General features: G+C 45.4%; 5 protein-coding genes across 5 annotated transcripts; 3 read left to right on the top strand and 2 right to left on the bottom strand.

The window, feature by feature from the left end:
- Positions 1-980: 980 nt before the first annotated feature.
- Positions 981-1,133, top strand: MYCTH_2031317 (uncharacterized protein; the record flags this gene model as incomplete). Its single annotated transcript, XM_003664809.1, has 1 exon — positions 981-1,133. A coding segment is annotated over one exon (153 nt), but the record flags the coding sequence as incomplete, so codon positions are not given.
- A 13,707-nt stretch (positions 1,134-14,840) lies between these two features.
- MYCTH_2119779 (uncharacterized protein) lies at positions 14,841-16,037 on the bottom strand (the record flags this gene model as incomplete). Its single annotated transcript, XM_003664810.1, has 2 exons — positions 14,841-15,767; positions 15,840-16,037. The coding sequence occupies 2 exons, from the start codon at positions 16,035-16,037 to the stop codon at positions 14,841-14,843; spliced, it is 1,125 nt and encodes a 374-aa protein (XP_003664858.1).
- Positions 16,038-16,458: 421 nt separating this feature from the next.
- Positions 16,459-17,608, bottom strand: MYCTH_2308054 (uncharacterized protein). Its single transcript, XM_003664811.1, has 2 exons — positions 17,381-17,608; positions 16,459-17,314 (listed from the first exon to the last, which is right to left on the bottom strand). Exons 1-2 carry the CDS (start codon positions 17,420-17,422, stop codon positions 16,772-16,774), a joined length of 585 nt encoding a protein of 194 aa, XP_003664859.1. The 5' UTR covers positions 17,423-17,608; the 3' UTR covers positions 16,459-16,771.
- Positions 17,609-17,666: 58 nt separating this feature from the next.
- MYCTH_2308056 (uncharacterized protein) lies at positions 17,667-19,085 on the top strand. The gene is made up of 3 exons (XM_003664812.1): positions 17,667-18,019; positions 18,120-18,385; positions 18,456-19,085. The coding sequence occupies exons 1-3, from the start codon at positions 17,887-17,889 to the stop codon at positions 18,756-18,758; spliced, it is 702 nt and encodes a 233-aa protein (XP_003664860.1). The 5' UTR covers positions 17,667-17,886; the 3' UTR covers positions 18,759-19,085.
- Positions 19,086-20,400: 1,315 nt separating this feature from the next.
- Positions 20,401-24,826, top strand: MYCTH_2308065 (glycosyltransferase family 4 protein). The gene is made up of 7 exons (XM_003664813.1): positions 20,401-20,735; positions 21,249-22,093; positions 22,268-22,653; positions 22,716-22,996; positions 23,052-23,254; positions 23,446-23,789; positions 23,855-24,826. Exons 2-7 carry the CDS (start codon positions 21,986-21,988, stop codon positions 24,636-24,638), a joined length of 2,106 nt encoding a protein of 701 aa, XP_003664861.1. The 5' UTR covers positions 20,401-20,735; positions 21,249-21,985; the 3' UTR covers positions 24,639-24,826.
- Positions 24,827-25,400: the final 574 nt, after the last annotated feature.

The raw sequence follows: 25,400 nt of genomic DNA on the forward strand, positions 1-25,400 counted from the left end.
ATATTAATGACTAGAATTAACTTATTATATATTAACTTATATAAAAAGGGACCTAATAAGGATAGGGTAAGAAAATATAAAAGTAATACCCTATAAGCGAAATAGGTTAGTCTAGAAGTATATATAGCTTGATAGGTAGCTAGAGTATATATCTAGTATAGGTAAAAGGGTCACTTTATTACTAAGTATTACTTTACCCTTGCTTTAAGGCCGGTATAGTAGAACTAGCTAAGAACCGATATTAATACCCTAGAGGCTAAGGATTAGAAGGAAGATAACGACCTATCTAATAAAGAAGATGGTAAGTAGGGAAAAGAGTAGCCCTTGAGCAAAGTTTCGTAAGGGGGCTAGAAGACTATAATTACCTAGAAGACGAGTTTATAGAGATTAGCAAAAGAATAGATAGACCTCCTTTTCTTATTCTAATCTTCCTTAACTTTGCTGGCTTTATAAATGCTTAAGTAGATAGTAGATATTCTAGCTATAGTGTTATTAGCAAGAGAATATACTAGAAGCTCGGAATCGAGTAGATTAGTTTGCCTACCGTATATACTCTTAGGACTATGACTAGGCCATAACGGGACTGGAAGATTACTCGGATGGCCTATATTACGATAGATATCAATGGCTAGGAGAGTTAGGCCGTGTTTTATATAGTCCTAGGACTTATATATAACATTATACTAGGTCTTCTATAGATAGAATACTAGGAGGTTAAACTAGATATATATATAGGCGTTCTTAAAATCGGGACGTAACTAGGACTATTTATCTATAAGATCTCTTTATAGTTAAGATAGATAAGAATCTTCTAAATTATAGGTATAGTCTTTATAGGTATAGTTTAGAGAGTATAGAAAAAGAAGACTTCTAATACCTTCCTAATTACTAGTATCCAAGAAATAATAACTATCCTAGAATCAAGATACTAATTTAATAGAGAAAGTATAGAGAATAGGGGTACCTAACTAGGGCCTAGTATAGAGTTAGAGGTTACCTTACTAGACAAACTTTATAACTTTACCGACCTCTTTAATAAGGAGAAAGCTAGTAGACTTCCCTTATATCGCGGTATAGCTAATCATTATATCAAATTAAAGGAAGGCCTAGATAGAAAGATCCCCGAACTTGTCACGGAAATATACATGCAGATGCCGCCTAAGCTACTAGCACAAACAGGCCAATCAAGCCAAAGGAATGATAGACCAATTAGAACAGGATCACGCTTAGCAAGAAATGATCCTAATAGAGAATCATTAGCTCACGATATGAGCTAGGTGAGCCAGTATAAATGATTACCACGACTGCTAGTGATCCTAGGAGTATATATATATATAAATAGTCACTCGTTATAGTGGACTCTAGGAGTTCACTAGTAGTAATAATTACAATTACAGTACTTATACCAAGCATTACTAATTATTATGAGAGATAACTCTAATGTTGTTATAAACCCTTTGGCTTTACCAAATCCCTTAGACGACCTACCTACTTGTCACGCTCAATCTACCTCTGTCTAGACCCTTTTAGAAGAAGTCTAAGTTAGGTTTGTCATACATTGTTACTACTCCCTTTGTTCTATTATGGTTCAGAACGGAGGTGACTTCGACCTCGACATCGATATAGCTACTAACGTCACGGCCAAATAGCTGCTCGCTTAGCTTAGTCAACTCTAGTAGTAGATCTAGGAATTAGACTAGAGAGACAAGGCTGCTTAAGCTCGAATCAAGGAACTCGAGAACCGCGAAAAGTACTTATAGAAGTTAGTTAACGAGGCCTACGCCAAAATCGAGGCACTCGAGGGCGCTAAAGCGAAGCATATTAAGATCGAACTACCTGGCAAATACGGAGGAACTAAGGAAGATCTTATAGGATTCCTAACAAACCTCTGATCCTACTTCTGGCTTAATGACGACAAGTTTCTAGATGACAAAGCTAAAGTCCTCTATATAGCTATAAGACTAGAGGGCAAGGTACTTAGATAGTTTGAGCCTATATAGAACGACTATCTCACTAAGGAAGACGAAGATGAACGAGACGTGTTTACGTAGGCAGTCTTCCGATCTTATAACCGTTTCGAAGAAGAGCTTTGGAAAGTTTTTAGCGACAAAGACGAAAAGATTTATATATAAGAAAGACTTGCTAATCTCCGATAGACCAAGTTAGTAGCCTCCTATACTATATAGTTTAGATAGGATATACTTAAGTCTTAGCTTAATAACGAGGCGTTAATATAATTATTCTATAATGGCTTAAAGGAAAAGGTCAAAGACGAGCTATATAAGTATAATCGGCCTAAGACTCTAGACAAATACATCGTATAGGCCATTAGGATCGATAATCGACTCTATACACGAGAGCAATAAAAACGAGGTCAAATAAACGGAACCATAGTTAAGGCTAACAACAAGAAAAAGCAAGCATACGTTAGTACCTTATACAGGACGTACCCTAGAGCTATAGATATAGACGTAGCGTAGAAATAGGACTAGAAGAAGACAACTAAAGACAAGTCTAATGTTACCTACTATAACTATAGAAAGAAAGGGCACTATAAGCAAGAATGCTAAAGCCCGAAGAAAGAATAGAAACTAGCCCCTAGGAAGGAAATTGCGGCTATTGACGAAACTACTAAGGACGTTATCGAAGTAGTAGCCACGAGCTACGAAGACAAGGGCAGTAACACGGACAGTCTCAGACACGACGGCAATGGTAAAGACGAACAAGCACCATACTCCGAACTAGTCACTATAGATCTAGAGATAGGTCTTGCTAAATGGGATATGGTAGGAGAGTATACGCCGCTAATTTCGATTCTCCTAGCCTTGAGGTAGTAGGGTTTCATAGTCATATAGAGGTAGGATAGATCGTAGATAACCGACACCTAAGGAATCAAAAGACCTAGACCTAATACTCTATTCCTCTAGGAACGAATCGAATAGTACCGTAACGAAGTTTTCTAACTTAACACAGAACTATATAAACGGGATAGACGCTTAACTTGACTTGCCTAGTAGAGCGATAAGATAAAGGACGAAATAAGGGAACTCTAACGTATTATAGAAACTATTAAAGGAGAATAGCCTGTGATATATGATAGGCCTAATAGCTATATTAAGTATCTTGACGGCTAGCAACTTAGTAATGACGTGCGGAACCTAGAATACCAGTTTATACGAGCGAACTACAGGAAAGACGAGCGTATATAGGAAAGCTACTAGAAGAAACACTCCTATATTAGCACTAGAGTACCTACGGTCTATATATAATGGGAAGGATTTAGGAAAGAATTCTAATACCTCCTAGGCAACACTATATGACTATACCCTTAACATAAGGCATATATACAAGTGCCCTAGTTCTAGTGTGTGGCACACGAATGCCGATACTACTTCCGTGACAAATTCGAAAATAATCACTAGCCGACCTAATAAGGAAATGAGGATAGAAGCTTACGCCCTATAGAATAGGTCTACAATGTAGGAAATAGAGCGGCCAAATTACTCTAGAAGATTAAAGACCGGAGTCTAGAAGGCATTACGATAGTTCTAAGACAAGCCTAGCCTAGGCACTGCGGAACCGGACAAGACATATAGGACTTGTGCTAGAGTAACGATTGCCTCTATTACGCGGACAAAAAGAAATTACGAATTTAGGAGCTTTAGACAAAGCTATGGCACGTACAACAGAAAGTAGAACAGACCTAATAGTAAGAAGCCGTAAGCACTTAATAGCTTATGGAAATAAGCACGATTGACGAAGCCGCTATTAGCTAAATAACTAAAGAGGTTAGCACTAACCTAGGAAACGGGTCAAGGCCCTTCGAGGGGCCCGGAAATTATTAATGCCCGTATAGCGGCAAGTGGTAGCGTAGTATAGGAGGGACTAGCGTAAGAGACCACTATATCGAGACCTCCCGGCAAAAACATAAGAAATCGCCATAATCTTTAGACGACGGCAGCAAGACAAACGACTATAGATAATAGCACAATAGAAACAGTATAAAATGCTCGTACTAGTAGATAATGGAGTAGAAATAAACCTGATTTCGCTGACACTTGTAAATTAGCTACAGATACCCTAGAGAATGAAGTGGAAGTATAGCATAGTCAAAGGGCCATTTCCGACATAATAGGTATATAGGGAGACTAAACCAATTAACATCACTATAGTAGGGAAGACTATAGTAATTGTATTTAGCATCATAGACATAGGCAACGACAAAGACATAATATTAGGGTTACTATAGTATGAAGATTATAACCTAGACATTAGCTAGAAGAATAGTAGCTACCTACAACCCTAAATAGAGTCATATTCGACTAGCAAGATAGGGAGTATACAAGGATCACAAGTAGACAATGCTTAGAGAAAGGCATATCCTACGGATTTATCGCAAGAGACAGATAATAGTAGGCAGACCACTATAGACTCTAGAAGAGGCGGTATAATGACATCGATATCGTGATAGGAGGAACGAGCTAAACCGCCGATAGCTATTCTCTCTATTGACGAATATAGAGCACTGTAATTAGAGTAGTAGGTTAAGATAGGAGAAATCGCTAGTATTGCTATAGATAGAACTAAGTTTATATACTATTAGAAAACCGAGAGACAAGATAAGACTAGGGAAGTACCGAAGGAATACAAAGGATACCTAGCATTCGAACCAAAGTATCTAGAAGGAATACTAGAACACAGCCTATAGGATTACAAGATTAAGCTTAAGGAAGGAGTACGACTAAAGTTCTTTAAGATTTACTATACAAGCTAGACATAGAACAAAGAACTTAAGCGATATTTAGAGGAAAACCTTCGAAGAGGATATATCCGCCTGTTAACATCGCTAGCAGGCTACCTAATCCTGTTTATGCCTAAGAAAGACGGAAAGCTACGGTTATACGTCGACTATCGGTAACTTAATAAATAGACCGTGAAAAATCGATACCCGTTACCACTAATCTTATAGCTCTAAGATTAGTTAGCAAGAGCCTAATATTTTACGCGTCTTAACTTGCTATCGGCCTATAACTATATATAGATCAAAGAAGGTAATAAGTGGAAAACGGCCTTTAGGATACCTTATAGTTATTACAAGTACCTCGTCATGCCATTCGGACTTACGAACACGCCGGCAACGTTCTAAGCCCTGATTGATTAAGCTATCCGACCCTTTCTCGACAAATTTGTAGTATATTATCTCGACGATATACTTATCTTCTCCAAGATAATAGACGAATACCAGAAGCATATAAGAGCAGTGCTAGACGCGCTATATATATATAAGCTATTAGTTAACAAGGAAAAGAGCGAATTTCACGTTAGGAAAACGGTGTTTCTAGGATACGAAATATCCCTAGGACAAATTCGGATAAAACCTTTAAAGGTTAAAGCTATCAAGAATTAGCTATAACCAACGTTAGTTACGGAAGTACGAAGCTTTATTAGATTTACGAACTTCTACCAAATGTTCATCAGGAACTTTAGAGCGATCGCACAACCTTTGCACAAACTTACCAAAAAGAACGCCGAATTCTAATGGGAAGAGCGACATAAGTAAGCATTTACATAGATCTGTAACGCCATTACTGAAGATCTAGTACTAGTACTACTAGACCCTAAGAAGCCATTCAAGGTAGAAACGGACGCTTCAGACTACGCTATTAGAGGATAATTGGGATAACGAGACGGACAAGGAAAGCTATATCCTATAGCCTTCTTTTTAAAGAAGCTCGACGGACTATATCTTAATTATCTAATTTACGACAAGGAACTACTTGCGATTGTTAAAGCTTTTAAGGAATGGCGACTATACCTTAGTAGTACAATTAAACTAGTATAAGTATATACGGATTATAAGAATTTACGATACTTTATAACGATAAAGGAACTTAACGGATAACAAATACGATAGGCAGAATTCCTCACGGAATTTAACTTCGAGATCTACTATAAGAAGGGTAAAGAAAACGTACAAGCAGACATTTTAAGTCGATAAACGGATTATACGAAAGGATAAACAGGAACAATACTACTATTATTTAAGGAACGAATGGATAGAACGCTATATTATAAAATATAGATACCCGTAGAAGATGATCTACTTGACTCGTTCCTAGAATGCTACACAATCTTTCGAGAGGAAAGGATCAACGAGGCATAGTATCAAGTAACACCCGGACTAGTGGTACCTGACAGAGTGGAAGAGAAAGATGGGAAACTCTAGTACTAAGGCAAAGCGTATATCTACGACAAAGACCAATAGCTACGAATGATTCGAGAACTCTATGAGTCAAAACTCGGAGGATATAAGGGAGTTACGAAGACTGTCGTATAAGTCAAGAGACACTACGACTTTCTATAGTTAACGGCATGAGTTAAGGAAGTCGTACGGAGCTACGACATTTGTAATCGAAGCAAAACGGCACGATATAAGCTGTATAGGCTACTTTAGTTACTGCTAATAGCTAATAAACTATAGAGTTTAGTTACGATAGACTTTATTATAAAGCTGCTAGAATCTAAGGATATAGCTATAGGAGTAACTTACGATAGTATTCTTACTATAGTAGATTGCCTAACTAAGTGGGTATATTTCTTTCCCTATAAGGAGTCCTAGATAACGGAACAGTTAGCAGACGTAATCTATCGGCAAGTTACATTAGTACATGCTTAGCCGTAAGAATAGATCACCAACAGAGATACCAAGTTCGTATTGAAATTCTAGCAAGTGTTAATGTAACGATTAGGCATCAATAGCAAACTGTCAACAGCATATCACCTACAGACTGACGGACAAACGGAGCAACTAAACCAAGTTATTAAGCAGTACCTCCGCTCTTACGTCAACTACTAGTAAGACGACTAGGTCATACTATTACTAATAGTATAACTCGCTTACAACATAACGCTAACAGAAACGACTAAAGTTACACCATTCTTCGCAAATTACGGATATAAAGTAGACCTTAGGCAAGGACTAGAGGTCACAGTGCCAAGAGCAGCAGTCAAAGTAGAACAAATATACACACTATATAAAAAGCTTAAAAAGGAACTCGAGTTTATCAAGACTAGAATAAAGAACTATTACAACAAATATAGGCTCGAGGGACCTTGCCTAGAGAGGGGAGACAAAGTCTACCTAATTGCACGGAACTTACAAACCAAATGACTAAGCGCGAAGCTAGACTTCAAGAAGGTCGGACCCTTCGTTATCAAAGAACGAATTTCGACATCTAACTACTAACTATCGTTACCGTTATCTATATAACTACAGATAAATGTTTTTTATATTTCACTCCTCAAACCAGCACCAAAAAATGCCAAGGTTACTACGTATATCGAAGCAAAAGACGCGGAAGAAGAATAGGACGTCAAAGAAATTCTAGATTTACGTATTATCAATAGGGAACTATAGTACCTAGTTAAATAGCTTGATTTTAGACTAGAAGACAACTCATAGGAACTAGTCAAGAACTTAAACTGCCCTAAGAAACTAGAACAATTCCACCGGCAGAACCTAGATCAACCATAGGCACTAGCTTAGACAAAACGGCCAAGTCGGCCTCTGACAAATCTAGGCCCAAAGAAGACCAGTCAAACAGGACGTCAGCACCCTAGGACCGTATATTACTAATAACGTATGCTTCGGACTCCTGTACCCTCCGTTCTTCCGCCTCTATTTCCTCTAGAGACTATATACCTCGATAAAACAGCTCGGAACCCCGCTCCTTCAAGAAACGTTTCTGGCGACAAAGACGAGCTAATCGACCGATAGCCATCTGAAGTTAAGTCTAAAGGACAAAAAGGGCCTCTTTAGCATCGGCCTCTTCTTATTCTACACGCTTTTATTCGGACATAATCTTCATTACTATAAAGAATTAGCTACAAATATTAAGGTAACAAACCAGGTCACGAACAAGCAGATGCTACGTCGAAACCATCGTAAGAACAACCCTAACGTATATACTTGCTATAGCAAGAAGAGCCTGACACTATATAATAAGCCAAGTTCCGCTTAAAATACTACAAACACGGTATAACGTCTACGCCAGAAGAATTAATAAAAGAAGCAAGCGCGGCGCGCTGTTAGGATTTCGAGGATCGGCGCTTAGAAATACGATCTACCATCTTGTCAATCACTAGCAGTATAGGAAAAGGGAAAAAATTATAAGGTATACGTGGAAAGGATGTTAGCGCTATTTGAAACAGCCTAAAAGAGGGCTTTCGAGTCGAAAGCCTTAGAGGGAGGGTATCATATCACGGAAATATATATATAGATGCCGCCTAAGCCATTGGCACGAATGGGCCAATCAAGCCAAAGGAATGATAGACCAATCAGGACAAGATTACGCTTAGCAAGAAATGATCCCAATAGAGGATTACTAGCTTACGATATAAGCCAGGTAAGCTAGTATAAATGATCACCACGACTGCTAGTGATCCTAGGAGTATATATGTATATAAATAGTCACTCGTTATAGTGGACTCTGGGAGTTCACCAGTGGTAACAATCACAATTACAGTACTCATACCAAGCATTGCTAATTACTGTGAGAGACAACTCTAGTGTTGTTGTGAACCCTTTGGCTTTACCGAATCCCTTAGACGACCTGCCTACTTGTCACGCTTAATCTACCTCTGTCTGGACCCTTTTAGAAGAAGTCTGAGTTAGGTTCGTTATAGAACTCCCTTAGGGGCCTCTCTATAATATACTATAGGATCATTTATTAGAAGTCCGAAAGTAAGTTATTAACTTGCTAGATAAGGGATAGATCTAAGCTAGCTCCTCTTTAGCCGCTGCCCTTGTCCTCTTAGTAAAGAAAGTAGACGGAGGTTAGAGGTTCTATATCGATTATCAGGCGTTAAATAAGATTATGAAGCAAGATCAATACCCCCTCTTACTTATTAAGGAAACGCTTTACTCCTTAGCTAGAGCTAAGTAGTTTATAAAGTTAGATATCTAGGTAGCCTTTTATTATATCTAGATTATAGAGGGCTATAAATATTTAATAGTATTCTAGACCTAGTTTAGCTTCTTTAAGTGGCTTATTTACCCTTTTAGACTTATAGGTATACCTATAACCTTCTAACGATATATTAATAACGCTCTTAGCCTAACGCTTAAAGACTTTATAATAGTATATCTTAATAATATCTTAGTTTATACTTTAGGTAGTAAGAAAGATTATATAAGGTAAGTAAAGGATATACTCTAAAGGTTATAGAAAGTAGGACTTGTATTAGACCTTAAGAAGTATATATTTGCTATAAAAGAAGTTAAGTACCTTGGCTATATTATAGAGGCAGGGGCCTAGGTCTGTCTAGACCTAGAAAGGCTAGCTACTATCTATAAGTAGAAGGTACTATAGAAGGTTTAAAGAGTACGAAGCTTCTTAGGGTTTGCTAATTTCTACTAAGACTTTATCCCTAACTTTTCCGGGCTGACGGAACCCTTAACACGGCTAACCTATAAGAATACCTTATTCCGATAGGGGACTAAGGAATAGAAGGCCTTTAACGCCCTTAAGATGGCCTTTATATCGGAACCTGTCCTCGCGTAATAGGACCTTAAATGGGAGATAGTATTTAAGGCAGATTGTTCTAGGACGGTACTAGGAGGGTGCCTATCCTAGTAGGGAGAAGACAGGGTCCTATACCTTATAGCCTACTACTCTACGAAACTAACCCTAGTTAAATAGAACTATATAATCCATAATAAGGAGTTACTTATAATCATCTTATACCTAAAGGCCTAGTTAGCTAAGCTTTATAATATTATAGCTCCCTTTTAGATCCTAACTAACTATAAAAACCTCGAATACTTTTCCTAGCCTTATTTAATTAGTAAGTAGTAAGCTTAATAGGCTAAGATACTCTCCCTCCTTAACTTTAAGCTCTATTACTAACCTAGGTTATAAGCGTCCTACCCTGACGCCCTATCCTATCGCGAACAAGACTTTCCCGAAGATACGTAGCGTATAGTATAACTTCTCCCTGCTATCCGGATAGATATAATAGATTCCTTGACGTCATCTAAAGCATTCTACCTACTAAAGGGGAGCACCATTTTTATAGACGAATAGCTAGTAGCCTTATAGGATAAGGGAGTTATTAAGGACAAATATTATATATACTAGCTCTAGGCTATCTAGGATAAGGCCTAAAAATTTCTAAAGGAAGTAAATATAATATAGACCTAGATTATAGACTGCTCCCTTGATATATAAGGTGCTCTCTAATTCTAAGGTAGACTTTAGCTCCCTATATAGGAACTACTTACTACTACTATCCTTTAACGTATCTATAACTCCCTTATATTAGGTTACCTAGGGTAGAACGGGCTGTTTAAAATGCTTTAATGGGACTACTATTAGGATTTTATATCCCTAGATATAAAGAGGTTTATAAGGAACTGTTAGATATATCGAAGGGCTAAGGTTTTATAATAACTATAACAAGGACTCCTCTAGCCCTTACCTATTGCCGACCGCTTCCAGAAACAGATTTCTATTAACTTTATAGTTAATCTTCCTATATAGGATAAGAATTTACCCTAGTATCTTATAGTAATTACTAACTAGCTGTCAAAGTACGTCTAACTCGAAGCTATATCCTTAATAGGAGCCGAGGCATATATACTCCAGTTCTAGGATATATAGTAGTAGTTCTATAGGTTTCTAGTACAAATTATTACTAATCGTAGTTCGGACTAGCTTAGCCAGTTTTAGACTACTCTCTATAAGATTGTTAGAGTCGAGTAGCTACTATTAATAGCCTATCATATATAGATAGATAGAGGTATAGAATATGTAAATTAGGAGGTGTAGATTATCCTACAGACTATAGTTTCCTTTGCCTAGTATAACTAGCCCGAACATCTACCTATATACTAGCTCGCGATCAATAACTATAACTTGACAGTAACTAGGACAAGCACAAGCTACCTTCTCTACGGTTATAATATAAGCCCGATATAGTTTGCCGACCTGCTAGACACTCCTACCTCGACCCTATAAGGAAGAGCTACTAATTTCTTATACTACCTAAGAGAAGGTATAGAATAGACCTAGGCCGCTATCGTATACATATAGTAGCGCTAGCAAGAAAACGCTAATCGTTCTTAACGCCTAGCTAAGAGATTTAAAGTAAGGGATAAGGTATAGCTATTCTTATATAATATTAAGACTAACCGCCCTAGCTATAAACTTGACTAGGTTAATACTAAGTATAAAGTGATTATAGTACTACCGCTACTAATAATGACTCTAGATATCCCCTATAGCCTCTACCCTACCTTCTATATTGACCTTGTTAAGCATGCTATATCCGACTTACTGCCTTTATAACGTATATTAGATTTCTAACTAGACCTAGTGTTAGAACTCTCCTAAGAGGGACTACTATAGGAAAAATACAAAGTAGAAGTAATCCTTATAGCTAGGAATATAAAGGGGAGAGGAAATCGACGTGACGTACTAGTAAAATAGAAGGGATATAACACCCTAACTTAGGAACCGTTAGAAAATCTAGAAAACACTAAGGCACTCGACGTGTTCGAGTAGGAGTAGGGAGATATATATTACCATAACAGACTAGTCACGAATAGGAGGTAGAGGAGAGTATAAAAGCAAACAATATAAATGTTTCGTGTAGGCAGGCAAACTTAGGGTAAACAAGCAACAGGTGTATCGCGGTCATATCGTAGATATATCGTAACCGCGTTATAGATATACCCATAGAGATAATCTAATTATAAAAATAAAATAAATATACTAATTAGCATGTAATATACCTACTCTATAACCTCTTCCTCCTTATCTTCCCCCTCTAAAATAATAGTTATAGTGTTAAGGGTAGGGTTATTATAGTTACGGACTAGGTACGCCGTATACTTAGTAAGTAAGGAAGAGTAGTAGGCATAGGAACGGCCAAAGTCGATCGGTATAGGTATAGGGTATATAGAGGTATAGGGGCAGGCGTAGGAAGCAGGCGACAAAGTACCTAAGATGTAGGCAATAAGGGTAGTATTAGTGTTAACTAAAGTCGACATGTTCTCGTTTATATGCTATATCTAGTGTAGTATACTATCGTTCTATACTATAGTATAGTATATAAGCTGCCTGGTAGCTTATAGGGTAGGGTTAGGGCTAGTAGCAGGCTAGACGATATTACTACGGCAGGTAGGGGTATTAGAGGCAGAGGTAGTAACGACTAGGGCGAAGTCATTACTAGAGTAATGGGAACTTGTAGCCGGGGCAGGGGCAAAGGTAGCCTATCTAGGCAAACGATTAGACTAGGCAGCCTCGAAGAGTATAGAGAACAAACGTACTAGTATAGAGAACTTAGGCATTAGAATGGTATAATAGGCGCCCTGGTTAGTAATCTTATAGTAGGTAGGGGAGGTAAAGGTGGTACTAGTATCGTAATAACTTACGATTTTCTTGATACCTATATATAGGTAAGGGTTGTTAGCCTAGAGCTATGGATCCTAAATATAGCTCCTATAGCTCTTGTGATATATCATATAGGAAGCGCCCTAACTCTAGACATACTTGACCTTATTGCCTTTTAGAAGTCGGTCGATATATAGCAGGTAGTACTACTACTTCTTAGGCTATAGTTTAAACTCTTTATTAGAGGAGTTACCCTTAATAGTATACCTACTAAGGGAAAGGTTAGCATTTTTACATTATAAAATGAGGAGTTAGTCTATACCCTATATATATATATAATAGCTAAAATTAATATAGGTAAAGGAAAAACTTATATAGTAATCTTTATTCTTATTATCACTAGGGCGATAACTATTACTACTACTACTAAGCAAACCAATAGCTATTAATATATTAGATAGATATTAATTAAAAAAAAAAACTTAAGAGTATAATAGAGATATAGGTAGTAAGTATAGTTATAGGAGGTAAGGGTAGTTAGAGGGTATAGAGGAGGAGAGTTAGCTATAGGTAAGAAAAAATTAAGAGGAGGAGGGAAGAGGAAAGGGTATTTATAGGTATAGAAGGAGGGTAGTAAGGGAGCACGCTAGGCCTAGACAGATTACTTATTATACGTATAACTTACTATTACGTACGTAGGTCGCGTTATTCTAACAATAAAGGGAAAGAGGTACAGGTTTCATCTAAACTTAAATAGCTACCTGTTTACATATAATACACCATTATATATATAGGTTATATTGTTATAGTAACAAAGAAAGGAAGGTATGGAACCCGCTTATAGGACCGATATATAGGGTGCGATATAGGGCAGGTCGGCCTAGTAACCGTAAAAAAAAAGAGGGGGGGTATGTTATAGGCCTAGGCTATACCTAGGCTGGACAATGCCTAGGCTTTACCTAGGTATAGAACGGACCTACCCTACCCTATTTACCTACGCCCTACGGGTCTGTAGAGCGTTCGTTGCTCGTTCGTAACTCGTCCGGTGGATATGTGGCCAAGGCCTGGTTAGGGCCTGACCTAGAGCCTAACTAGGCCCTACCTAAGTTATAACGTATATACTTAAAAGGCGCCCCTCTATATAACTCTTATATTCTTTCTCTTTTTTTCCTCCCTAAGGTAATCGAATGGAATATTATATGCTTATCTGTAGATGCTATAAGGCTAGTATATTATATATAATTATAATATTAATTAATAATAGTAATAATAATAGATTTAACTTCATAAATAATAAAGATAAGTAGGAAGAGAATATTAAGTTACTATCTCTATCTAGAGGTAAGAAGGAGTCTCTATATATAACTATTATTAAGAATATTAAAAGGTTTAAGAAGTAATGTATCTATAAGTCTATAGTAATAATACTAGGGATAAAAGATAATAACTATTACTAGGAGGCTAAAAGAGAAAATATTATTATAATTAAGAGCGTTAAAAGTAATAAGGATAAGGGGTATAATATAGAAGGAAAGAGAGATAAAGGTAAGTTATATAACCTATTATTTAACTAATTATAACTAGGTAGAATTAAATTTTATTATATTTTTAAGCTTTTTAAAGCCTAGTTTATAATTAAACTATTTATAGCTATTTAAAGCTATTATTATAAAGGTAATTAAACTTAAATTAAACTTGATAGTACCTTTTATAAAGACGCAAATATATAGGAAATTTGGTAGCAATATATCTAGCTATATTGGTATGTCCGGGGGTTTTGGCCCCACCTGTCAGGAGACAGGTAGTAGTCCTGAACTAATTAGTTAGCAACTAACCACCGGGTACTGCAGTATACCGTAAGCGTACGAATTTCGGACTGCACTTTTAGCCAACCGGATGTGACTTGTTTGATACAGCATACACACACGCCAAGACCGTAATATTACTGCGTGTAACTCTTGTCTAGTGAATCCGTACGCATTACAACAGTCTTTTGCGATAAGCGGACTGAGCAATACCAAATTGATATGATCATCGGTAGTGTAAAGGGCAGTTTCCACTTGACTCCGAACACGACCATGGAGTAAGCTACATGGAAAGGGTAACTGCCTGCAAAAAGCGGACGCTCTGACATGCCAACGAGCACTGCCGCCACCCCTTACCCAAGGACCGAGACCAGGAACGGAAGACCTGTAGTTAATCCGTACGGATTATTTGGCCCGAATGAACTGCCCATCCGGCCCGTCACCCCGATCAGATTGTCAACCTATCGAGCAACCCAACCGCACGTCGTCGCCAGCCTCTTTGCTGGCATAGTGTGTAGACTGGATTTGCTAAGGGCAGCAACGCAGGTATATAAATGACCGACGGCGAGGGATGGCGGCCCAGGCATGTCAGGTTATATTCGTGTTTTGTATCATTTTTCATCCCACAGGAGCCAACCCCTTACTCTTCCACATCCTCAACACCATGCGGGGCCGCGGCCGACTTCTGAAAGCTCTTCATCGGCTCCAGTCCCCATCTTCCAAACATGGCCGCATCTTCGTCCCAGCCGTTACACTCGGTGGTCAGCATCTTCTCGCCTGTGAAGACGGCGTTTGCCCCAGCCATGAAGCACAGCGCCTGCTGCTCCTCCGCCATGGTCTTACGTCCCGCGGCGATGCGGATGATGGTCGCCGGCATGATAATCCGGGCCGCCGCAATCGTGCGCAGCATGCTGGTGAACTCGATCGGCTTTCGGTCACCCAGCGGCGTTCCTTTGATGGGCACCAGCGCGTTGACGGGAAAGCTTTCTGGGTGGCTTGGCAGCGTTGCGACGGTGTGCAGCAGGCCGATCCGGTCCTCGGATGTCTCACCCAGTCCTAGAATCCCGCCGGAGCAAACGTTGATTCCGGCGTCACGCACGTGGGCCAGGGTTTTGAGCCGCTCGTCGTAGGTACGGGTCGAGATGATGCTGGGGTAGAACTCGCGCGAGGTATCGACGTTGTGGTTGTACGCCGTCAGGCCCGCGGCTTTGAGCTCCCTGGCCTGCTCTCCGTCGATCATGCCGAGCGTGACGCACACTTCCATGCCCATGGCCCGCACACCCGAGACCATTTCCTTGATTTTGCGGAGGCTGTTCTTGCGGCCGCGCATGTCCCGCCATGCTGCACCCATGCAGAAGCGCGTGCTGCCGTTCTCCTTTGCAATCCGAGCGGCTTCGAGGACTGCCTCGACGGTCTCTACCCGCTTGGCTTCCACACCGGTGCCCTTCTGGTAGCGGGTCGATTGCGCACAGTATGAGCAGTCCTCGGTGCAGCCGCCGGTTTTAATATTCATCAAGGTGCACAGTTGGACCTCAGCTGGGTCGTGAAACCGTCGGTGGACGGTAGCCTGGTTGGCACGTCAGTAAGCTGTTGCATAAGACGGCGAGTCGAGGCCAAGAACCGGCGAAAAGACTCATACGGCATGGTAAACCAGCTTCATCAGGGGCTGGTAGAAGATGGCTGAAATCTCCTCACGCGTCCAGTCATGCCTCGGCGTGGTCGCTTTAACCGCATCCCGTAAGATTTGATCTGCTTTCTGTTGGCGTCCGGCGTCGAAGACTGGGGCTGGGGCTGGGACTGCAGACGAATCGCTCCGTTCCGCGGCAACAGTTGACATGCGGGCCGGGAATTCATTGAGCTGGGCCGCGAAGGGCTGCCCAGAAAGGCGGGCGGCACGAAGCCGGATCGGCTGCAGAGGCCGGATCGGCTGCAAAGTAAGTCTCATTGCTGACTTGCGCCGCGGCGACAGGTAAGTTGTGTAATAACAGATTTGACTCGTTAACCGAAACAGTTAAGAGTCTGACGAGACAAGAGTCGGCCGATGCGGCTCTCAATTTGTTGGGAAATGCTCGTGTTGAGGGGTATCCCGCGTTAGCATGGAACCCTAGGTGGGGTCGCATGCGGGAAACAATCGCAAACGCGGGGATGAGTCAACGAGATATCCAAAACTCAAACCTCCGCAATCCGGTCTCTCGTCCACCACAGCGAAGCGAGGCTGCATTCGGATTTCCCCGTTGTCGAGTAGCTGTTTCAGGTCACCGCAAATGGCCCAACCTTCTTCGCGTTGTGGTGCTTGGCTTGTAGCCAAGGTTCTGACACACTCTGTGTGTTAAAGAACAGATGATTCCGAGACCTCGTAAACGGTTGGAACAGTCCCAATCCAGGATGGGAGACGGGACTTCTTCAGAGGTGGCATGGAAGGAGCGCAAAAATGGGCTGTCCCATGTCGTGATATAGTCCGGCCAGCCTCCGTAACAGGGTCCCGACAGACTGACCGCGACGCCACCAGCTTCTCGGGGCGACGAATGAGCGTCAAATACGTTGTTGCCGATACGTGTTATCGACGGCGGCTCAATGTTTCTTGACGCTCTCCATCCACTCCTTCCCCGCCTTCGCGCCGTCGTGCGCCTTGCGGAAGAGCTTCCGCTCCCACTCATCCAGGCCCCTCAGGAACTCTTCACCGGCGCCGCCAACACCGAGGTTGCTCCCTTCATCAGCCTTGCCTTTGTGTCCGATGCCGCCAACTTTGCGGGCATGTAATGCAATCTCGGACGCCCGAGTGACAAAGGTTTTCCGGAGGGTGGTAGCTAATTCTCTTTCTTCTGACAGCTCCATCATGTGTGTCGCGAGTCCGTAGAAGTGTGCGCTTTGGTCACGGAGGGGTACGGCGCGAGGGTCGGCCTTCAAGGCCTGGATGACGTCGTTTCCTAGAGCGGGAGGCAGGTCGAAGGTCACAAACGACTTGCCCTCAACGTCTCCCGTGTTGGCTATGGCGAGCATCTCGGCGAGCCAGAGCGGTAGGTTGACTTTAGTACCGGCCTTGAGCGGTTGAGTGGGAGTGTTGTCAAGATACCCGAGGTCAGGTATGTCGAGCTGAAAAGTGCACGGTATTTTCTACGCCAGGAAAGAGTCAAACGCATATCCTTTTGGGGCTGTCGACGTTGTTGGTTATATGCTTACCTCTGCATCAGTGAGGATGGAATCAATGTCGTAGTATGACATTTCGCAGATCCAATGCAATGCAACAAGGGAAAAAGAAACGTAAGAAAAATACCCTTCGGAGCAGGATAACAAAATGCGTCGAGTCCGCAAGACACGCGCGTCTGTCTCCTAGATCGCCGGAACGCGCTATGGAGGAGTCGACTGGGTGGATGTGGCTAGTGTATGATAAATGGAATCCATTTTTTGCGAAAGCCACAAATTTCCACTGACCAAAACAAGCCACGCCCGGCAACTGGCTTTTAACTGGTTTTGATGTGGGTCTATGACGAAACCGTGAAGTTGCCGAAGCTTCCCCCGAGCTTCGACGGATCGCCGAGCTTCTTTGACTGAAGACATTTGTCACTTCGACTTCGCTTCTCTGGAACATTCGAATCAACAAAAAGGTACACAACACCACGTCCAGCCTCTCTCTACTCCTGCACAGTTCAATTGACATCTCAGAAGCTAACATACCCAGCGTCATCATGTCTTCGACTCTGCTTCGCACCGTTCCTGTCCTGCGTGGAGCTCTCCGGGCTTCCGCAGCTCCCAAGATGGCCGGCGCCATGGCCAGCACCAGCTTTGTGCGCGGGAAGGCTACCCTTCCGGATCTGCCGTGTGAGTAGCCGCAATCAATACATCGATGGGTGCCTCGCATGATGCTGGATGTCTTATCATCGAGGCGACGTGGGCGCTAACTAACCGATGCACGCTGCAGACGACTACAGCGCCCTCGAACCGTACATCTCGGGCAAGATCATGGAGCTTCATCACTCCAAGCATCACCAAACCTACGTTAACGGCCTCAACAGTGCTCTCGAGGCCATCGCAGAGGCCGAGAGCAAGGGCGACTTCAGCAAGGCTGCCACGGTCGCACCTCTCCTCAACTTCCACGGCGGTGGCCACCTCAACCACAGCCTTTTCTGGGAGAACCTTGCTCCCGCTAGCCGCGAGGGCGGTGGTGAGCCGGACGGAGCTCTCAAGGTATGTCCCCCTGTCGACGCATGCGCTTGCTATCCTTCTTGGAGTTCCCTTCCTAACACACCGGAAACAGAAAGCCATAGATTCCGACTTTGGTTCCTTTGACAACTTCCGCAAGCAGATGAACACGGCGCTGGCCGGAATTCAGGGCAGCGGTTGGGCGTGGCTGGTCAAGGACAAGACGGCGGGCACTCTGGGGATCGTCACGCGCGCCAACCAGGATCCCGTCTCGGGGCCGTACGTGCCGCTGCTGGGCATCGATGCCTGGGAGCACGCCTACTATCTGCAGTACGAGAACCGCAAGGCCGAGTACTTTGAAGCCATCTGGAACGTCCTCAACTGGAAGACTGCTGCGCAACGGTTCGAGAAGACTTGAGCTGCAAGGCTCGTGACTCTGCCGTAGTAGATAGAGGGAGGATGGAGGACTGCAATTTGTATATGTCTCGGTGATGTTAGCGTGAACTCGACGATATTTGCTCGAATGGAATGAAGGGGCGACATTTGTCCAGAACCAAATACTCCGTCCACAAGATGCAGGTTTCGGACAAATTAGAACAGCTTTTTCCGACACTTGCTGCCAAACCTTAGCGTGATCAACCTACGACAAATCTGGACAATTTTGTCGAAGCGCTTTTCTAGCAGCGCTTTCCCATTGTCCGAAAATAAGAGCATGTGCACAATAAATGAGACAGGTACTCCGCAGGACTCTCCCCGACGGAAACAGGAACTTGCGCCCACAAGACCGGACCCCTACGTGTAGCTTGCGGACTCGGGCCACTTTGGAGACACCGCGCCTTCACCGCAGTATGTATGAGCTTTTTTCATGCGCCCTGCACGGAAGGTTCTGGCCGCGATGCATGCGAAGGCGCCAATTACCGCCCCGCTTTCTCTGTACTTTGCGGGCCTGAAAATTAAGCAGCTTGAGCTAGACAGCGCTCGCTAGGGCTTGATTCCTACTCTACCTAACTTTTGGGAAGGTGTTATTGAAGTGCATCGACAGAAAGGTGGCTCACATTGGCTGTTGTTTACAACTCTTTTCTTCTTCTTTCTTCTTCTTTCTTCTTCTTCTTCTTCTTCTTCTTCTTCTTACGGTGACACGCAAGTACCATGGATCAGAACATGACCTGATACTTGAGACTGCAATCTGCCATGGTGTGACGGCAAGTGCCCGCAGTATCCGGCGTTGGATGCGCGTGGTGGTTGCTCCACCATTGCCGTTTACGGGATAACGTCTTTTCCTCGACTCTGGTCTGTCGAAGTTCTCGACTCGAGTTTCTTACTCTTAGTAGTTTGTGCCAGGCATGGGTGCCCGAACTGGCACTGTACTGTACACACGGTCTGCAACGATGTGAGGTGGATTCGACCGCGACGTCCATAGCGGACAGCATGGCTCCAAATCTAGTAGTGTACGGAGTATGGGTCTAGTGTTCCTCCAGGGAGGTCTGGCCTTTTCGCTATAAGGAGGTTCTTGCCCGAGGGTATGAGACGGTCTGATGCAATACTTGTGGTGCGCCTTGAATAAATGGCTCTATTGTCTTTCGAGTTGTCCCTCAAGCACACCAGAATGGGCTTTGAGACTGTTTCACAACCCGCGTGAGGAAGTGGGCGAGGGTGGCGTGTCTGGGCATCCAGCCTGTAACTATCGTCTGATTCACTGTCCCATCATCCTGGAGAGGATAGGGGATTTCCGCATTACTCCACAGTATTTGACGAACATGTCTGATATTCAACAGCTCTATATTGAGATGTTGGCCCCAATCAGGCCGAAGAAGACAGAAATGGACCTTGAATGGAAGGAAGGGGCTTCTTCTCTCTCGACTTCCCCAGATTCCAGAGCTTCCGCAGTGCCCGGGCGTCAAGTTAGCACCCCGCTGTCCGTGTCGAACACCCCACATCCCCTGTCCTGGAAGCTGAGCCCATCCTTGCCACTCACCCCACTTCCAGACGCACGAGTCCCGCCAGGGCTGGGTTGATCATCTTTGACATTGACATCACCATGGCGCTCAACAGCGGACTCGAGCCATAATATAACAGCAGTTTGCCGGTTCTTATTAAGAGGACACTGGCCATCGTTGGAAACCCAGCTGTATAAGTAGGAGATCAACAACAAACCCGTCTCTCCTGTGTGACATCGTCCATATCTGGAAGCATCAAGTAGATGCCATTACCCAAAGAACCCCCGAGCCGAAATCGCCCACGGCCACGATTTGGCCCAGATTCCGGAACTCTGCTGTGGAACGAATCGGGAAGCACCCGACCGGTCATCACATCTCCATTTGTATTGGAGCGTCTTCACCGCCGCCCGTGTGCTCAGTGAACACTTGAGTGACCTAGAAGGGAGAGGGGAGTCCATGTAAGTCATGTTCCTCCTCGGGGCTTCAAGAGCCCCTGTCAGCTGGCCCCTCCCCCCTCTATCAGACAGCTGCCCAAGACCTTTCGTGGAAATGAGTTCAGACTGCAGCTAGCGCGACCTGGTTCAACGACTGGCCGTTCACCGACTTTGCTGCCCGCACCTCTATGCAAGAAGGGGCAGGGCAGCAAGGGGAGGCCACGATGTCCAGGCCTGGCCGTCTCACTGAAATTACCCGTCGGGCTCGCCGTCGGGTTGCGGATGGCATGGGGTGTGTCTTACAGCACAGCAACCCCCCCAATCCCTCATCATATGGTCGGTCTCTGACCGGTAGCGGACGACGCTCGACGGGGGACTGCAGTTGGGAGATGAAGGCGTAATTGCACAGTGCCGGGGCGGCCACGTCCGACATCTCGCTGTGCCACGGCACAGGGGCAAATCCGCGACTCCTTCGGTTGGCTGACGCGGGGGCCCCCCAGTTACCGGATCGAGAGATTAACAGATTTTGTTGTGTAGTTAGACACGGAAATTACGGAAAAGTGAGTGAAATCATGAGCGACAGATCAACGGAGGAGGGCGTTGAGGAAGTCGCTGGGCAGGAGCGGCCCAGAGTCGAGAGCAACGCGCTAGCGAGCGAGTCCCAGCGGCAAGCGCACTCGCACTCGCACCCAATTCCGCATTCAGACCCGCACATGCTGCATCCGCAGCAGGGCGGCGACCTGCTTCACCGACTGGAAGCACGCGGCTCCCCGCGAGAAGCTACTGCCAAGTCAGACCAGCGCCACCATCTTAGCACGCCGACCACCCACCCCGAAGTCGTCTCGGAACCCCGCCACCAGGATCACAACCAAAGCCAAAGCCAGATTAGGGGTCTTTTCCACCACGCCAACAATGCTCCCATCCCTTCCCAGCCCCGCCAGCACTCCGAGAAGCACCCCTCCCCATCGGATGTTTCCATTTCAATATCTCCCCCCACTTCTGCCGACCCACTCTTACCCTCAAGTCCCAACACTCCCTCGTCGACTACACGCAGCCTGACTCGAGCTCAGGCACCGCTAGCTCCAGGAGCGAAAAGTATAAGCGAATCTTCATCCAGTCGCTCAAGTACTCCCCGCCCGCGACTTGTTGATCACGATCCCATCCGATCTCTTGCCAGCGGCGAACCATCACCAACATCAAGCGGCAACGCTACGCCGACTGAACACCGATTCCATCTCCATCTGAAGGGTATTCGGCCCCTCGCCCAAGCAATCATGGCATTTGAGAAGGCTCGCAAGTTCTCCACGGGCACCTCGGTGCACCGTAAGCGCCAGATGAGCACTCTGGTCGAACAGCAAGGTCAATTCGGCCCTTCGCTCACGGTACGTTGATTCCTGCCATCTCCTCTATGCCCTTCTTGCTTTCGGTGAGGGTCGCCAAATGCCTTTTTAAGTTCCGAACGAGATGGAGTTGCCGCGGACGGGTGGTCCCTTCCTCTCCCCGGAATCAGGGTGCATACAGTTCAGTAGCATGTGCTGACTTCGTCCTTCTTCAAGACGCTCTACCTGGGTATCTCGGCCGTCTTTGCCGATGACCACACTGCGGTGGTAGCCCTGGCGATCCACGACACCGTTTACTTGGTGGACTTCTCGGTCAAGCACATCATCCTGGATGATGCCATGAAAATGGGTGCCGATCTCATTGCCGACTATGTCATCTCCGAAGTTGAAAAATACGAGCACGAGAACTTCTCAAAGTTCGTCGGTGCCGGTCTCCCGACGACGCTCAAGTACATGAGCCCGACGTTGTGCTCTCGACTCTGGCTCGAGCTGGACATTGTGCCGATCGTCTTGCGCCCCGATGACGAGCACAAAGAGAAGTCGTTCTGGGATGTCAAGCGCGTCGATGAACAGGCCGATTCCATGGCGAGGAAGTGTATTATGTGAGTTGCATGCGAGAAGCGGCCAGCCGAGACAATACAAATCCCCCTGACACGGGTTATAGGAACTTTGGCCCGTCGCTCGTCCCCCTCCTCCAGGTTGGCTGGCGGGGTGTAGTCCAAACCGACGCTGGCTTCCGCGCCCACCTGACCACGGTTCAAAACCACAAGGACACCTGCGGGCATGCTACATGGGAGACCATGTTGACCTTTGCCAAGAAGCTCAGGGGCAACAAGACGAAGATTGCTTTCTTCAGCGCGACGCCGCAGGGTGGTGGTGTCGCGCTCATGCGTCACGCATTGGTGCGGTTTGCGCGTCTCATGGGCGTCGACCTGACTTGGTATGGTGAGTACGCCTGGTGATTATCCGCGGCGAGGTCACTCAGAGTAACACCGCGTAGTTCCCAAGCCGCGACCTGGTGTGTTTCGCATCACCAAGAACATTCACAACATTCTCCAGGGTGTCAGCCACCCGGATCAGCGCATCTCGGCCGAGGAGAAGCAGGCCGTTACCGATTGGATCGCCGAGAACGCAGGGCGCTACTGGTTTTCCGAGGGTGGCCCGCTGTGCTCGCCCGCCGATGGCGGTGCTGACGTTGTGATTGTGAGTGCTCTTGCCTTGTGTTACCTGCACGGCGCCGCAAGGGTTCCCCTCACCGACACCGACGCTCCCACCCTCCCTTACGCATGCCCCTGGGTACGATGCAGTACCTGGTGGCACATGACCACAGCCACGTCGCGGGACCGTGGGGGGAGCAGCTGTTCTTTCATGACAGTGCATGCTAACGGACGCAGATTGATGACCCGCAAATGCCAGGTCTCATCCCACTGATCAAGAAGGTGACACCGGACCGGCCGGTTCTGTATCGATCCCACATTCAGATTCGGAGCGACCTCGTCGCCAAGCCTGGCACGCCCCAGGCTGACATTTGGGACTTCCTCTGGAGCAACATTCAGGGTTGCGACATGTTCATCAGCCATCCAATCCCTCAATTCGTCCCCCACACGGTGCCCCGCGAAAAGGTGGTCTACTTGCCCGCCACCACCGATTGGCTGGATGGTCTGAACAAGCCTCTCAGCTCGTGGGCTTCGGGTTACTACGGCCACATTTACAATATCGCTTGCCATTCTCAGCGCATGTATGCCACCTTATGCTGCTTACTTAAGCCAAGTGGGTCTTGGCGCTTTGCTGACGACTTCGCAGGACCGAGCTCAATTATCCCGCTCGCAAGTACATCATCCAGATTGCCCGGTTTGATCCCTCCAAGGGAATCCCCACCGTGATTGACTCGTACGCCGAGTTCCGGCGGCGCTTAGAGAAGGCCGGCATCACCGATGTCCCCCAGCTTGTGGTCTGCGGCAATGGGTCGGTCGACGATCCCGACGCCAGCATTATCTACGACCAGACCATGAGCCAGCTCGAGACGTACTACCCTGACTTGCTCAGCGACGTCAGCGTCATGCGTCTCGAACCCAACGATCAGCTAATCAACACCCTCCTAGCTAATGCCCACGTGGTCCTTCAGCTCTCCACCCGCGAAGGGTTCGAGGTGAAGGTCTCGGAGGCCCTGCATGCCGGCCGTCCCGTCATCGTCACCAACACGGGAGGCATCCCTTTGCAGGTCAAGGACAAGGTCAATGGCTTCCTGGTCGCGCCTGGCGATTGGAAGGCAGTGGCTACCCACCTGGTGGAGTTGTTCACGGACGATGAGCTATGGAAGAAGATGAGCCATGCAGCGCGCACAGGCGTTTCGGACGAGGTAGGAACCGTCGGCAACGCTCTCAGCTGGTTCTATCTTGCCTCCAAATGGAGCGAGGTCGGCGTCGAGAAGCACGGCAAGGGCGGCCTCATGGGCAACGAGCGCTGGGTCAACGACATGGCGCGCGAGGAGGCCGGGTTCCCGTATGCCGAGGGCGAGAACCGGCTGCCCAGGCACTTTACGCAGACCAAGGATGTGCCCGTTCACCCGAAGCCTGAAGGTGCTTAGGAATCCAACATTAGACCCGGGACGAAGACCTAATGGTGAGGCAAAGCTGGAAGGATGCTATCAGGAGTAACTCGTGACGAGTCTCTTTGCGATGGTATTTCTACACTGTCTACATAGAAGGTTGGACATCCGGGTGGCTTAGAAAAGGACGTGGTGAGAGGAGTGGCGGTTGAGAGGAGCAATGCCCTTTTTGTTTCAGCATTGAGAACAGTAAAGAGAGAGTCTCTGGGTAGACAGGTGAGAAATAAGGAGCTCATAGATCAGCGTTGCTTCAACAGCCCATCATATATGGAATGATGGTAATCTCAGCATCTATGGCTCATATCGAACCTTGACGTGCGCCGTGGCCGTTTAAAGCAGAATTGTCCCTGAGATATGGCTCGTCGTCACGGGGACGGTTTTGCAAGGTTTCCAGGGCGCTGGAAGCAATGCGTAAGAAAACAATCCACAACAGCCGAGGTGGAGAGGTCTACAACCCTACCGATGGAAGGCCATGTCATGCACGGTATCAAAGCAGTAGCAAAGGACGATTGGATTGACATCAGAGGGGCAATCGCCGATGCTGAGTATGTACGATACTCCTGGAATCAGACGCTGCTTGTTTCGAGCCCCTGATATCTGGATTTCCAATCCTGGTGATACTTAACACATTACAGGGTCCGAGGGTCCCGTCTATAAAAACGCTTAAACCATGCTATATCTCATCACTTAGTCGCAGCTCCATCGATCACGGCTTTTTTAGGACAGTTAAGCTACATTACG

Source organism: Thermothelomyces thermophilus, chromosome 5 (assembly GCF_000226095.1).
Source record: "Thermothelomyces thermophilus ATCC 42464 chromosome 5, complete sequence".
NCBI classification, from domain to species: Eukaryota; Fungi; Ascomycota; class Sordariomycetes; order Sordariales; family Chaetomiaceae; genus Thermothelomyces; species Thermothelomyces thermophilus.